The 16,244-nt window shown below is 40.6% G+C and overlaps 1 protein-coding gene across 1 annotated transcript in view; it reads left to right on the forward strand.

Annotated features, from left to right (window-relative positions):
* The window catches only part of TFCP2L1 (transcription factor CP2 like 1), a 31,658-nt gene extending 19,868 nt beyond the window's left edge, over positions 1–11,790 (forward strand). Inside the window, exons 4-15 of the mRNA XM_030454334.1 lie at positions 477–582; positions 839–945; positions 1,555–1,707; positions 2,862–2,972; positions 4,736–4,827; positions 6,221–6,269; positions 6,367–6,460; positions 7,298–7,388; positions 8,067–8,167; positions 9,110–9,252; positions 11,130–11,181; positions 11,634–11,790. Coding sequence (XP_030310194.1) covers positions 477–582; positions 839–945; positions 1,555–1,707; positions 2,862–2,972; positions 4,736–4,827; positions 6,221–6,269; positions 6,367–6,460; positions 7,298–7,388; positions 8,067–8,167; positions 9,110–9,252; positions 11,130–11,181; positions 11,634–11,671 — 1,137 coding nt within the window. The 3' untranslated portion in view covers positions 11,672–11,790. The remainder of the gene's footprint in view (positions 1–476; positions 583–838; positions 946–1,554; positions 1,708–2,861; positions 2,973–4,735; positions 4,828–6,220; positions 6,270–6,366; positions 6,461–7,297; positions 7,389–8,066; positions 8,168–9,109; positions 9,253–11,129; positions 11,182–11,633) is intronic.
* Positions 11,791–16,244: the final 4,454 nt, after the last annotated feature.

The raw sequence follows: 16,244 nt of genomic DNA on the forward strand, positions 1-16,244 counted from the left end.
TGGCAAGGTGACTGGGCATGTCAGCTCCACCACTGCAGGGACAGGAGAGCTGGCCTTCCCATTTGTGAGTCAGAGTGGGATATACTGGGGTTGGGGCATGGTACAGGCACATTAAATATGACCCCAGTGTGAGCCGTTTGGGGTGTGGAGGCAGTATAGTGATGTTTACATGGCATGACACCTAAGATTTAGGTGGACATGGCTTTAGTGCTTCCAGACTGAATGCAAGAAAGCTGTACAGAGCTGCATGACAAAGCACAGACATGCAGGGGGAAGCGTGTTGCACTCTCACCCAGGGGTCCCATAGGATTTTGCTAAACATGGTGATGGGTCTCCTAGGTGGACCCTCTGCTCTCCTCAGGAATGGGGGTGAGAAACAGAACAGATCAACTTTTGCCCTGTGCTGGAAAATGAAAGTCATCTCAGGAGAAGGGCCTCTGGAGCACATTGTTCACCTTCCCATCTTTTCTTAACAGAGCATAATTCGTGTAGTTTTCCATGATCGCCGCCTGCAGTACACAGAGCACCAGCAGCTCGAGGGCTGGAGGTGGAGTCGGCCTGGGGACCGCATCCTTGATATAGGTGAGACTATTTCATTATGGTTCTTGTGCACTGTTTGGAAGCCAAGTGTGAGTGTTTGTCTGTATGTTTAGGTTTTTTTGTATTCTGCTCTCTTAGGAATCCTGTATTTCTGGGTGGGAAGGAGTTCTAGCACTATAGGACCCAAAGAGATGTATCATTGGTGGCTTAGCTGTTCGCATGCATCTTGTAATTGTATGGAAATGCTTTCTCTTCTTCAATTTAATATTTTTAAAATTTTAGGGGTTTTCTTCTACAGATATTCCACTGTCAGTTGGTATCTTGGATCCCAGGGCCAGCCCAACCCAGTTGAATACTGTTGAATTTCTGTGGGATCCATCAAAGAGAGCCTCAGCATTCATTCAGGTAAGGGAGAAGTAAGATTCCTCTGGTAAATACAGTGGTGAGATATCTTGCAAAAACCTGGCGAGTTAAGGACATGAAGAAGAGAGAAAGATGCTAGTGATAATATAGAGACAGTCATGTATAATTATTTTGTAGCATACTTGCTAAATTAACTTGCTATGTACTTTTTAGCTTTGGAGTACTATCTGCTACACACAGGATTTTCTTGTTTAAAAAAATAAAAATAATAATTAAAAAAATGTTGCCTTCTAAGCATGGGTTTTGTCTAGAGGAAACTGTTCACAGCCTGTCCTTTTTTGCTTGTTTTCCTGTTTCATGAGTGTTCCTCATCCCAAACACCAACTATCTGCTTTTAATGTGTATGTGGGATTTACTTAAATCAAAGGATGCTTTTCCCAATGTCCTGTTTCTCTCCAGGCTCCTTGTTCTTCTAATTGTTTTTTCCTGAGGAACAGAAATAAATATATTTTGAACTCTTCTGCCTCTCGTAGTTTCCCAGGAGGAGCCCAAACCTCATGTTCAGGCACCCTGCAAGTCAGGGAATCTGAAATCCAGATTTTCACAGCTTCCGACTGGTTCCAGAGATGAGCACAGCTTTTGTTTTGCCAGGTACATTGCATCAGCACTGAATTTACTCCACGGAAACATGGAGGAGAGAAAGGGGTGCCCTTTCGGGTGCAAATCGACACCTTTAAGCAGAATGAAAACGGTGAATACACAGAACACTTGCATTCTGCAAGCTGCCAGATCAAAGTGTTCAAGGTATGAGATAGTTTTGGCTTTGTTATCAACTGGATTAGACGAAGAACACAGGAATGTGTGTTTTTAAAAATTGTATAGGAGTGTGATGCTAATGGTGGGATAAAATAACAGACTTTTAACTGGTTATGCTTGGGATCTTAAACAGGACTTTTGCACATGGAGTGATACAAGCCCTGAGCTGCTGCGCAGGAATTCTAGTTAAATTCAGATGACCCTGGTTTCACACCAAGTCAGATGCCAGTCCATTGTGCCTTGAACACATATACTTGAATTCTGTCCTGTGTGGATGTAATAATAAACATAAATTGCCCAACAACTCAAACCTTGACTGGTTGGAATGAAAACCCACGGTAGAGGCATCAGTGTGCAAAATAAATTTATGTCTAGAGACAAGTGTTCTCTAGAACACATTGGTCCCTCATTAGTTTGTGAGAGTGATGGCTATTGCAAACTCTACAAAGTATGGTTCAGTTTCTTGGGCATATCAAGGCTACTGGTTAAAGTCTGTTTGAGTCATCATATTATATAGGTGATGTTCAGGGTGCCCACTGTATTTTGTTGCTGCAGGCAATCAAGTCAGTAATGGGCATCTCCAGTTTCTTTGATTCATTCCTCTATGAACACTGAAATGTAACATGGAGATCTTAACTTCCCTTTGCTGGCTGCAGGAGATTTTCTCTCCATGCTCCCTAGATGAGGGAAAGATAATGTTGTTCATTTCTGACATCCCAATTCGGGTATGGCAGACCTATAGCTACTTAACAACAAGCTTTTCATAGGCCTGTTTTCTCAAAGGGTCTGCTATTCCATTCTTGCTCATATGAGCAATGTCTTTCCTGTTCCTGGAGAGATAGTATGAATACCAGTCAAAGTACATAACTGTTGGAGCTCATGGTCCAAAGAGTTGGTATTAAATCTCAGGACTTTGGTCAGCCTACTTTGGAATTGCAATGCACTAATAGGAGATGTTATAGAAACAGCAAAGGTGCTTGACTATTTGTTGTCCAGAAAATTCAGATCTCATCTTGTTCTGTATGTAGTCCTCATAAATCTTAAGGAGACTTTTGTGAACAGATTAGAAAAGAAATCTGTTGGCCTCTGTCTCCAAACTTCTAATACTTGGTGTATTGGAAAGCTTGTCCTTGTGCTTATAGCCTAAAGGAGCAGACAGAAAACAGAAGACTGACAGGGAAAAAATGGAGAAGAAGACCACCCAAGAGAAGGAGAAGTATCAGCCTTCCTATGAGACAACCATTCTTACAGAGGTAAAGTGTTTTAGACATGTGTTGGATTACTTCAGCATGTTGGGAGATAGATTTGACAAAAAAAATGAAGTCTGAGTCTTGGAGATTGTCTTAAGGAGACATGTAAGCCCAAATCTGACTGAAATTGAGACTTGAGGAATATCATGAAATGTGTCTCGCTGTTGAAGATTATACAAGATGCCAAAGTTTCTTAAGTTTCAGAGTGTAAACCAACCCTTAACAGCCTGCTTTTAAAAGTTTTCACTGTCTTCTGCCATGCTCCTGGGCACTTGTCATGGCACTTTGATGCTGCTTGTATGAGGTAGTTTCTTCAGAGCTGTCTGTCTCCAACAAAGTTCATGTTGAAGATGCAGCACTTGAATAGATGAATAGCCTGTCTGATTAAATTATTAATTTCTCGTTCTGTGAATGTGCCTATGAGGCTACTGTTATATACCACATCTCAGAAGATTCTGGCTTGTACCCTAGGAATATCTTGGATATCTTATATTCTGATGCATCCAGAGTAGAGGTATCTGTGTTTCTACCCCTCCCCACCATTACTGAGGTGTATAAACATATAACTTACCCTGGGCTGCAGAATTACTAAGCAACAGGATTCAAGGCAGTGGCTTGAAAGTGCTGTTCTGTCTCTGTGGGAATATTTTGTTGTTTGAATTAGTTTTTGTTGTTGGGTGTTTCTTTGTTTTTTGGTTTGGTTTTTGTTTTTGGTTTTTTTTGAAGTGGCTTGCTGGACTTCTAAAAATTAGGGGGTTTTCTTAATATAAATAACTTTCCTGTTTGTGAGATCCAGTCCCTCCCACTCAATTTTCCTCAAGTTGCCAGGAGCAACCAGCATTTTTTTTCTAATGCAATGTGGTTGTTGTTAACAAGGCTCTTGTGTACACAGACCCAATTCTACTGAGTTGGCAGATCCCAAACTCTTCCTATGAGCTCTGATGCACTTTGACATATTACATGGGGAAATACAGGTTGCCAAAGAGTTAAATATTTGCTAGTGCTTGTGGAGATGATAAAACTCCAAAGCTATGCTTGTCTTCTTTTTGTCACTGCAAACAAGGATACTGAAGAGCATTCTCTTGAGCTCTTGATGGCAAGGGCTTCCACAGGGCTAGATTTTTCCTGCTGATTACAGTGGCTTAAATTCAGAACAGAGTCATCAATTCTAGCTGGGTTACTCTGGTTTTATACTACTGTAATGGAATATGGAGTTTGACCTATATTTCTGAAGACTTTTAGTACCCTTTTGTCTATCTACATAGAATTTTCTCCCTATGATGCTTGGTTATAACTTGAGCTCTTCAACTAATAGCCAGAGGATTTAACAGACTGGTTCAAATTCTGCTCTTTCACTGGTATAAACCTGAAGCAATGCCACTGGAGCGTATTTGTCACCCTTGCCTGGATTTAATTAGGCATTTATAATTGAGACCAGGGGTATTTCTGTATCATTGCTGCCTTCAGTCTGAGTTGACTTACTGGCGTTGCTCTGACTTACAGCTGTGCACGCTTTGGCCCAGTGTTATTTGGGGACAGGCTTTGTGAAATGGGAGAAATGTGGAATGCACAACTGGAATCAATCTGGCCCCCTGACAGCCCACTTGGAGAGCAGTGTAGAAAATCCATGGCCCGTCTCCTCCTCCCAGCAGGAGTGATGAGCTGAAGTTAGTGGCGTGGCAACAGCATGAATGTGGTATGAGAGGAGAATCGAAGCCTTTATTTCCATCCTTATGAAAGTATCCCTGCTGCCTTTCTTCCAACAGTGCTCTCCCTGGCCTGATGTGCCTTATCAAATGAACAATGCTCCGTCTCCAAGCTACAACAGTTCTCCCAACAGCTTCAACCTTGGAGATGGGTATGTAACAAATAAATGCTTTATCTTTCCTATTGACATGGTAGCCTTTAGGTGCATCTGTTTTGTGTGTCAGTGCATTTCATGCCCTGAAAGAGGTCAAAGACCACCCTTCCTAGAAAGGGGAAAATATTTACCACAAAGCCTTTTAAAGACCTTCCATCTGGGAAATCCCTGTAATGCATGGCTGCTGCTTATGCAGTACCTGGGAGGTGAGCCTCAGAGAGCCACCAGGGCCATTCCTGCCATGAATTTGCCCTCTTACTCTTCTCTGAGGGTCAGAGAACACACCATGCCCTGTGCCTGCAATTGCCAGTATCATCTGATAAGAGTCTTGAAGGTTTTCAACCTTCAGCTCCTCTTCAGAGTCGGTGTTGCTTCCTTCCTTTCTATCCTGAGGTGATTTGGGGTGCTGAATTTCCAGTCAAATGGGATGTTAACAAATCCTGTCTGGGACAAAACAGCCTGGGTTTTCAGAAGCTGTTTCAGAGCAAAGAACTAGCAGGAGGCATGGGTGATTCATTAATATAGCCCTCATAAGGGGCTATAAAAACAGTTTTAGAGGTCCTCATACACCTAGTGTGATAGCTGATAGAGAAAAGTACAGCAGCATCCCTCAGTACTTCTGAGTCCTCCCTACAACATACTTTCCCCCTGGAATTTGGCATAGCCCTTTCTTTACCTCCTGTGGGACTCTGCAGCCTTCTTGCCTTGTTGCACAGCTTGTTAATGAATAAATACTGTAGCACAAATTTTCAGTGAGCAACCTCAACCTATGAAGAAGTTCAAAGACTGAAACGACAAAAATTGGTGTTAACAGAGAGATATATTGAGCATTTTCTTCCAGTGGTAGATTTATTAATATCTTGGGAAATCTTTGACATGTTGAAGTTTCATCTGTTGCTTTAGGAGTTTTTAGTCGAAACGTGTATTTGGGTATTATAGTTGAATTGCAATTTACTGTGTTTAAGATAACATTCAGGTTGAATTAAAAGGTCCTTTATTCAATTTTTGTGAAGAATCATTATCATCATTATTTCTGGATGATAGAAGTTTTGAGTTCAGCCACCCATTAGCTCACAATTTTTTTGCTTAGGTGGTCTCACATTTGTGAGCCACCTAGATGGAAAAGCTTGAAATGAGGTCAGTAAACTGAGTTTTTCTGTCAGTGTTGAGAAGGGCCTTAAGTGACCAACAAAAGGCTCAAGTAGAGATTTTTTTTTTCTTGGTCCAGATTTTGGGCACCATTTTTAAAGTCTCAGAGAGAAAATAGCCATTTTGGTATGTAACTTGTGACAGTTGAGGCAAATGGAGGAGGGGGAAGAAAATGAACATTGCAATGTAAAATTTAAAATAATGTTTTTTTTCTCTTCCAACTTTATATAATTTTTTTTAGCAACAGTTCTCCAACCCACCAAGTGGAGCTCCTGCCTCCCAGCAATGATGTAAGTACTTGAGATCATGTTAATGTGGTGCTTTTCTTTTTTTAGGACACTGGTGAACAGTTCATTTCAAGACCTTCTTATTCTTTTTGCAATGTAGCATCTCCTTCCTTCTGCTTCTATTCAAGATGCCCAGCAGTGGCTTCATCGTAATAGGTTCTCTCCATTCTGTAGACTCTTCTCAAGTTTTTCGGGTGAGTTTAAACAGTCCAATTATTTTGTCTTTGTTCTCTTTTGTAAGTGCAGCTCATGCTTCATATCAACAGCATCTGCTGCTGGCCACTGTTGATGGGATCACGGGGCTGATCCAGCGTGGTTTTTCTTTTGTTCTTAGATTAGCTAGCATTTGCCAAAATAGTTTGTCAAAATACAGAATAAGTGGAGATAGAAGAGAATAAGTTGAAGGGATTCCTTATGTTCATTAGGTGCAATCCCCTTCTTGAAATAAGTCCAGGTCTTTGGAAGTTGTGCTTGAGTATCTGCAAGGCTGGAAATTCCAGTTTCTCTAAGCAAACTCTTGACTACTGTTGCAGTGAAAAAGCTTTTCCTTATACCTGATCAGTGTTTCCCATCTTCTGTCTGCTGCCTCTCATCCTGTGCTTTTGCACCTTTGGCTCCATCTTCACTGTACCCTCCCATTGGGTGGTTTTACACAGCAGTGAGATGGTGGAGGGGGAAATTGTTACAGATGTTGAAACCTTGAGGAGCCTCTCTTTGACTTGCAACTTGATTTAATAACCAGGTGAACATGGTAGTTAGAGAAAACTGGGTCATTTAATGGCAAGTATTTAATACCTCGCTTGCCTTTGGTTGGCTAGAATATATTCCAGTGCAGCCTTGCTCTTTTTGTAGCTACTAGTTCTGTTTCACAGTGGTTGATTTTGCTCTCTGAATTTGCAGCTTCTCTAGGAAAGTCTGTCTGATTTAGCTTTGTGGATTCTCTCCCCTTGCCCTTTCCTGCTGCCCATACATACAATTTGGAAGCAAAGATTTGCTTAACTTCTGAAAAAAAATCAATTTGAAATATGTAGGTGCTGACTTACTGAAGATGTCCAAAGAAGATTTTGTTCAAATCTGTGGGCCTGCTGATGGAATTCGGCTCTTTAATGCAATCAAAGGAAGGTTTGTACTTCTTCCTTCCTATTTTTTGTTATGGCAGCATCCCTTGGTAACATCAATGTTAACCAGAAGTTAATCCTGGAGCTGTAGCATTTAGACTTCCTTTTAACACTTCAGAGAGGTTATCTCAGAGGCTGGAGATCACAATGGTATTAAAATCCAACCACAGCTCAGAAATGTTGCTGAAATGTGGCAACACAATGTGTATCTCCAGTGGTTTATTTGCTACCAGCTGGTAGCTTCCATCTGCTTCATATGAGACACAGACTACAACACCCTGTGCTTCATCTACATCACAGGTGACAAGTAGCAAACCTACCAACCAACCCCTGGATCCTCAAATGACTCTTAAACTTACTTTTATTACTTATTGCATCATAAATTCTACAGCTGGGCAGGATTCAGATCTGTAAAGGCAGGTATGATGAGCTGCTTGGCAAATGCTGTAAACTGTTTGGTTTTATCTGATCCTGAAGGGATTAAGGTGCTCTGCCCTGTACCACCACCTCCCAGGGGGCTCTTCCTAGACCTTCTAAGGCACCTAGCCACCAGCATCCAGACTATCCCTTAGCTGGTTATTTATGCACAGCTTCCATGATTCCATATCTCACTGTTTTGTAGCTGAATGCAACAATTTTAGATCTTCTAAATAACTCATATTGTTTTCTTAATAATCCATAGAAATGTAAGGCCCAAGATGACAATTTATGTCTGTCAAGAACCAGAGCAAAACAGGTCCCATCTCCACCAAAAAAGAGAAAATGGAGATGGCAGTCTTTGTGGTAAGTTTTTATGTATATGTTTTGTTAAACTTACCTGGTGAGAATGTTGCTTTCTGCCCGAGGTCCTATGTGAGGCAACTTGGTGTCCTGAGAGTTTAAAGAGGTCCTATTTATCCTAGTTCTGCCACTTTGGTTCTTTTTAGGGATATGGATTCCAACTGGTACCATCTGGCTGGGGAACAAACCCAATTCAAAAGCTATCTGTAAAAGGCCACACCAAAACCTCTGTTCAGTTCTTTATAGGGACCGTAGCACCAAAACCTAATTTCCCATTCCCAGTGTGCTTTAGATTATGGCTTGTTTGAAAATATTTTGGGAAATGGAAGGGCAGTATGGCTTGAACTGAAGTTCTAATTCTTGGAAATTCAAAGCTTTTGAGGACTCACTGCTCTTCAGTGACCCTCAAGACATGATGGACAATCAAATGAGAACAGCAATTGTCCTTAGTTCTTGCACATGGTATTTACCAGTCACAGCTTTTCTGCCTGGTTGTTTCTACCATTTGGTCTGGATTTGGAAAACAATACTGTCATCTGCAGTTTGGATGCACTGTAGTCTTTACTTTGTACACTACTTTTGTCTTCTATGGGATTTACTGTTTAATTTGCTCTACTTTAAAATGTCAAAATCTGTAAGAGGAGATCATCCTAAACTATTAACATCTTTATGACAGGGGTTTTTAGTACATGCTGTCACTGTCTTTCTCTGGGCAAAAATTACTTGAGCTTTATATGCCTGCTGCATCCAAATACTGGATATTTTCCTACAAATCCTCAATGTGGATATTTGGGAGTTGCTTCAAGGATACTAATCTTGCTACTGTCAAGATCTGAACCTTGATCTGAACCCATTTGCTTGCTGTTACTGAGCATCTTGGTGTTATCTGCAGTTTCTATTCTATAATTACTCTGTAATTCTGTTATTACTTTGAACTTGTTGCAGTATATCATGCAATCTTCTTGGAAGAATTGACTACTCTGGAATTAATTGAGAAGATTGCCAACTTGTACAGCATTTCTCCACAGCAGATAAATCGAATCTATCGTCAGGGACCCACAGGGATCCACGTATTGGTGAGCAATGAGGTAAGGGGCTGGCGTGGCTCTAACAGTTGTCTGACTTCTTGAAGTTAGAATGACCCTTTAGATAAAGAAATGAATCTTCAAGGAAGCTTTACAAGGTTACTAAGCATTGTGACCTTGTCACAATGCATTGTGACAAGCATTTACTTACAGCAAATAATTAATGAGTACCATTGATTTTGGTGTGGATTTAGGAATGATGATTTGTAAAAGAAAGTTTTTTGGGTGTTTTTTTGAATTTGTTTCTTTATTTTGAAACAAAGCAAAACATACTTTAGAATGGTCATTTCCTTTTCATGTTGGCTGCTGAAACGAATTTTGATGTGAGGATCTGCATTGAGAACCTTTACAATTGAATAGGAAAGTTTCCTGCAGAAGGCAAGTCTGAAAACTTTTAGGACAATTAGTCTTACATTTTGGCTAGTGATGACAGCCACTGGGTCAGGATCAGTGCTGTGTAAGTGCACACTATAATTTCATAGACCTCTGCTAGCTGTTTGTGTTGTGGTAGATGATGGCTTAATTTAGTCCATTCCATTAACTTGCAGTGAGGTGCCCTTCTTCCTCTTTTCCCCTGCTGATTTACTTAGTCATTCATGCACCAGAATCACTTAAGGAGCTTCATTTATAAGAAACATTTTTAAAACAAATGAAGCAGAGCATAGGTCTCAACTAGAGCCTAAATTGAAGTCTGTAGTGCTTATTCCTAAAGTCTCCTTGCTATTTCAGCCTGATTAAATCTGAACCTAAATGCTTTATGGATGTAAAGTGCTTGGAGGCAACTCTTGGTAGGGGAATTGCATGAACCAGCTTGGGTATAAGACTTTAAGTATTTATTTAAGTCAATTATTAACAATGTCTATTGCTTTTTTAATAATTTTTTTTCTTGTTCTAGTACTATATTGGCAAGAGTGAGGCACTCTATGAATGTACTTCATGCATGATTAGGTACAGACACACAGACTGACCAGTGAAGTTTGATGTGTGGGAGCAGGGGTTGGATGTTAAACCCAGGAGAGAATAGAGAGATTGGTCTAACTTGGAAAGGATTAATGGTGTGAGAATTTACAGCAGGAAAGCTCCTACTTGAATGATATTCAATAGCTAGGAGAAGGCGTTTGCTTAAAGATGGATTTTTCTGAGCTGAGCAGAGAGGTTCTGGCTACCTTCCCTCTGTAGTTAGGTGTTCAGTATCTGTTCTAACTGCTTGAGGTACCTCCTGGAGGTAATTTGCCTCCTGTCTCCCACACAGCTACTCTACATCTTAGAATTACTTAGAAGGAATGACTGAGAATTAAGATTAAATGAGCATTTCAGATTGTCTCTCAAGTCAGCTAAATCCCCCCTCTCTAAAGCACCTCTAGTGAGGGACCTCACTAGAACCTGCATGTATTCTGAAAATCTGTTTCTCATGAATAACTCAAATAGCTTTAGATACTGATCTTGCTTCCCATGATCTGCCTTGCCTCTTAGAGCAGTTTCATTAAGATTCCTGTGCCTTGACAAAATACAAACAGGTAAATGATTCCTGCAAGCACAGCATCTCTGCTAGTGTGTGGTCAAAACAACCACGTGAGTGCTGCTGAGATGTTTTTTATTGTAATCATAATCCTTTGTTCAGCAAGCATTTTTTTTCTTAGGAGTGATCATCTCTAGATACGATCCCAGGTGTTCTTGTAACCTCAGCATGTGAGCAGCTGCAAGGATTTTAATCAGTTATTTACTTTAATATATTTATGGGCAGGGTTACTCAAGACTGTCTAGGACTACACCAAATGTTGTTTGATAACTCTCCTCTAAATTCTATACTGGCAGTGAAAGAAAATTGAATTAAATTGCTAAAAATATTTTGTTTTGGCTTTTTTTCTTCTGCCTTTCAGATGGTGCAAAACTTCCAAGATGAATCTTGTTTTGTTATCAGCACATTAAAAGGTATGTATTGCTGCCACTATTACTATTACCTAAAGATAATTTCTACTTTCAGCTGCACTAAATGTTATCACAAACTCGGTGCTGCTATCCTGAAAAGATAAGTAATCTAATTCAGAGTAAGTCAAGATGTTGCATCAATTTACAGGATGGCAGATTGATCAATTTATGCTTTCCTCTCAGTTACACTGTTAAAAAACTTTCATAAATCCATTAATACCACTGACATAAATGAGCAGAAATCCTTCCAGTAAAATTATAAATGATGACAGTTAGTATATTGTGGGTTTTATAGAAATACTTTTACCTAGATGTTCAACATTTGATTTTTGTGAATGGGTCGTAGAACAAGAATTCAAACTCTAGCAAACTACCCAAGAAGAGAATCTGGAGTTCTGTACCTGTGCTGTTTTTTTAAAAACAATGAAAAAATGCTTTGCATTTCTTTGTTGCAGCTGAAAGCAACGATGGCTACCACATCATTTTAAAGTGACCGTCCTGCACAGAAAGACTTTAACAGCCTAAAATTTAGTGCCTCACTGAGATTGCTACAACCTAGACTGGAAACCTGAAGAACCTTCTGGATAAAATGCTCTTGCGAACTAAGAATTACCAAACAGCTTAAGAAAAAACTTGCTTTTACAAATACACATTTTGAGTGGTGTGTGGTTTAGTTGGTGTTTGGTTTTGGTTTGTTTTTGTTGATTTTTTTTTTTTTTTAAGCTGGAGCTGAGAACATCCTCAAAGCTTGTACATGTTTCTTTGTCCCTCCTTTCCTCTTCAGTCTTAAAACTTGTCAAGGTTTCTGCTTATTACTTAGGGACAACTGCCTTGTAAAGGGAAATGAAAGATAAACAAAACCTAGTTCTCTGGAGCCCTCATGGTGGGGTGAATTGATTTACTTACTGTTCTGAGTGCTCTCTTGCTTTCAACACACACCCTGTTGCTGATGGACACAGGCTCCCTGGGGCTCTTTTACTCTCTGAGGTGGAAGGCTTGGGGCTAAATACAGAAACAGGTTGGGCAGTGGAGAGGATGGACTCAGTGCCCAATCTTTGCCCTAAAAGCCCCCACTTAGCTGCTTTGCACCTGCAAATGTGCTCCAAGTCCAGAGACTTCAGTCCATCCTGACAGAGCTTCTCTAATGTCAATCCAGCAGAGCAATTTTGCAGGGTCTGAGGGAGGACAGACAACCTGAAGCAAGCAGTTCGGTACCATATTATATCTTCAGTTTTACGGTAGTCTCCTTGAATGGAGTATGTGAAGGTTTTCTGAGGAAATGTTTTGAACCTTGAAAGTTACAGAGCTTGTGATAAATTCATACTTTGGATTTATTCTACTCTGCAAAGCATTGATTAACTGCTACTTTTACTGTAACTAGGAATTAGGATATAATCTTAATGATGTTTCCTCCTGTTACTCACTGAAGGAAGTTAAACTGAGTTGTGATTGAGTCCAGATAACAGATCATCTTAGTTCTGCTTCTTACATTCTTGCTGTTTCACTTTTGACTCCTTTTTAAATTTCTCAAATTATGATCAACTCTTACCTCCTTTGGGTATTTTGGGGACACCATCCAGGCTCCTCTAAGGTGAAAAAGTGGCTTCCACTGATGTCAAAGGCAAACTGAATCACACACTTCTTGCATGGATGAAGCTAATTAATAAGGCTGTTTTCCAAACCAAATGTCCAAATAACATCAAATTCTGATACCTGAACATTTCATTTCATCCCGAATCGAGATGGAAAGCTGAATTACCAAAAATTTTCCTGGAATGGGAATTTTTTGAAAGGTGAGAAATTCTGAGCTGGAAAACGCTACATAAAATATTCTACCCTTTTGAAATGGAAACATTTAATTAAATCCATTTGGCCCTTAAAGCAGCATCAGTTTGAGCTACTGTTGCAGACCTCAGAAATTACCATTCAAGTGCCTTGTGTGCCATGTCTCCCTTGGGACCTGGTTCTTTGGCTGCATTACAGATCCCATGATGCTCTTTCTGTGGGTTTGTCAAAGGGGAATGCGTCACGAAGGCTGGAGGGGTGCCCAGGAGCCCAGCCTTCTGGGAAAGAGGGGGATATGCAGCCTGTAAATTACAGCTCTCAGCTGACACTGGAGGAATTTGGACAGACAGGGACTGATATTTTTCTGACAAACCCAACCCGTTTCAAGTTTTCCCAGCAGAAATAAACAGTGAAATACTGAGAAAAGCAACCTTTTTTATTAAAAGCATTGAGTTTTGTGCAAAAAAGAAAAAAAAAAAAAGGAGTCACCCGTCCCCACCGTTTTTTTGTTTTTTTTTTTTACACCAAAAATAATACTAGAATAGAAAAATTGTGTTACAATGGGAAAACCTTCAGCCAACTCAGCTAATTGAGTAACATTGCCTACTTAGGCACGATCTTGCTCAACTGGCTGTCCTACTTGCTCCATGAATTGTAGTGTTTCTTCAAAAAAAAAAACAACACCCAGGCTTTGGGACATGGCAATTCCTCCCTTCAAGTAAAGGAGCTTGAGTCTTCTTGGCTGAGGACCTGGTTGTGTAGGTGAGGAGGTTGTAAGTGGTCTCCTGACAGGGAGACAAGGTCAGATGGAGAGGGCAGGGGGATCTTTGAGGGAAGAGATGTCTTTGTGGAGGGTGAGAAACACCATCTTTTTTTAGAGGAAGGTGAGACCATGCCAAGCTTGACCCTGCCTTGGTGCCTGTGTGGCCTCCTTGGCTCTGTAGCTTTCTCTGCACCCCCATGCATGTGGAGGGGGCCCTTGGAGCCCCTGGCCGTGAGCATTCAGACATCCCTGGTGGTGGCCACTCAGTTGGAGCTTCCTTCCCAAACAGGGAATAAATTCCAGCTGTGTTTGTGAGTAGGTGGGAGCAATGTGCCCCTGTGTAGTTGGAGCTGTTTGGTTTATTTTGTGGGTAGTACTTAGAAGTTGTATGTTGGCCAAGCTTTTTCATCCCGTATTGTAATATTGGACCAATATATGGCATGGCTGTTGTTGGCATGCAACTCACAGAAGTGAATCTCCATTTAAACAAAACCTTAGAGCAGCCAGGAGAGTATCTCTTACCATGTCCACTTACATTTGATAGCCCTGTAATTCAGGGGATGCAGCAATGCTGAAATACAGCAGTCTGAAAAGAGGATTGCAGCAGCTTTGCTCACAGACTAGGGGACTGCAAACTGTTTGCCTATTAAAAGAAAACCAAAAACTTATTCTCAATTATTTTAAAAAAACAAATCTTACCCATAAGGAGTTATATGCAAAGCTCCTCATAGTGTTTCAGTAGCACTTGCTTAATTGATTTTTTAACAACTCTCTATTAGGGCCTTGTTATATTTTGCTTATTTTTAATAATAATTTTTTTAAAAATCATTTTATACTAATATGAGGGTGAGTTTTACAATATATCTTGTTCTCCTTTCCGTGCTGTTAAGAAGGTATAGCAGAGTAAGCAATCACAGTTTATGTCACACTAGGTGGGCTGTACTGTTGTATCTAGGTTATCCTGTTTGTAAAGCTGTCTACCTTTAATGAGTGTGTAAGGCCTATCCTTATCAGACAGAGAGGTTCCAGTCCTTGTTGAACCTCTCTGGCCCCAGCAGAAATTTGGAGGACTGTGCTCAGTAACGTCCATGCCTGTGGAGATGCAGCACACTAGTTTAGTGTTATCTGGAGTTGGAAGGAACCCATAAGGACCATTGAGTTCAACTCCTTGCTACTCACAGGACTACCTAAAACAAAACCATATGACTAAGAGCATCATCCAGATGCTCTTTGAACTCTGGCAGGCTTGGTGCTGTGACAGCTTCCCTGGGGACTCTGTTCCAGTGACCGACCACTTCTTCAGGAAGAACCTTTTTGTAATGTCCAATCTGAATGTGCCCTAAGGCAGCTTTATTCCATTTCCCTGTGTCCTACTGCTGGTTGCCGTGGAGAGATCAGCAGCTCCCCTTCTGATGCCCTTCTTGACAAAAGTTGAGACTGTGATTTGTGTCTGGGTGTTAGGAAAACATTTTGCACCTTTTGCCCTTGTTTCAAGCTGCTGCATAACCAACAGGTTGTTGTACATGAGCAGATTGGCCATAAAACCATCATGGGTAAGCAGCCAGTGCCAGTGGTCAGAGCAGTGCTGGTGGGAGACTGGACTGCCAACAAACCTTCCTCTCTGCCTCCCCAAAACATTTTGAGTTTCCCCAAGAAAGGAAACTTGCCCTGTTGAAGCTGGTGAGTTTGTCCATCCAGGAACCAAGCAGAATCTTCAGGATTTATGTTTGTGGCTTATGTTGAAGAGTGAGAGAGAGAAACCTGTCTCAGCTATATAAGTGGCAGGAAATCTAGTTGATTGCTTAGACTCTCCATGTGGTTATGGAGAGTCTGGCAGAGAGAATCTTTTGCCCTGTTTGAGGTTGTGACAGCCTCCTGAAGGAAGCTTTTTGCTGTCTCAGTTCTGGCAGAAGCACAAATGATTAATCTGGCCTGAATGTCTAAATTCTAGACAGGCAAAAGGCAAGGAGATGAGTAGCTTCCCCTTATTTAAATTTCCAAAAGAGTTTGCATTTACTTTGGTCTTACATGCCTGTTACATTTATTCTTGCTTTTTTTGTTTTGGTTTGGATTTTTTGTTTGTTTTTTGTTTTGTTGTTGTTGCTCCTATTTCTTTTTTTTAAAGTAACAAATGCAACCTCCTACTCAAAGTGATTTTTGAAAAAGACTCTTCAGCTCTGTATGTGAAATTTGTACAGCAGACCTTTTTTAAGCTCTGGGGTTCAGAAATAGTATGGCATTCCAAAATTATCCAGCTCTTAGCTGTATGTATGATGACAACCACTATAAGCAGAAGTGTGCTTGCTGGGGGTGAAAAGGCAGAACCCTTACATGATGAAAACAAGTATGACTCCAGCCAGTACTGCCAAGTTCTTATCAGAACCATACTGGCTGTTGGAAATTATTTCATAACTTTCAGCATTTTTTTCTGGCAACTGAAAAAATTGATACAGATCAGTTAGTATGACTCTCATGATGGTCTGAGAACTCTTAGAAATGCCCATGATACACAACTGGG

Source organism: Calypte anna, chromosome 7 (assembly GCF_003957555.1).
Source record: "Calypte anna isolate BGI_N300 chromosome 7, bCalAnn1_v1.p, whole genome shotgun sequence".
NCBI classification, from domain to species: Eukaryota; Metazoa; Chordata; class Aves; order Apodiformes; family Trochilidae; genus Calypte; species Calypte anna.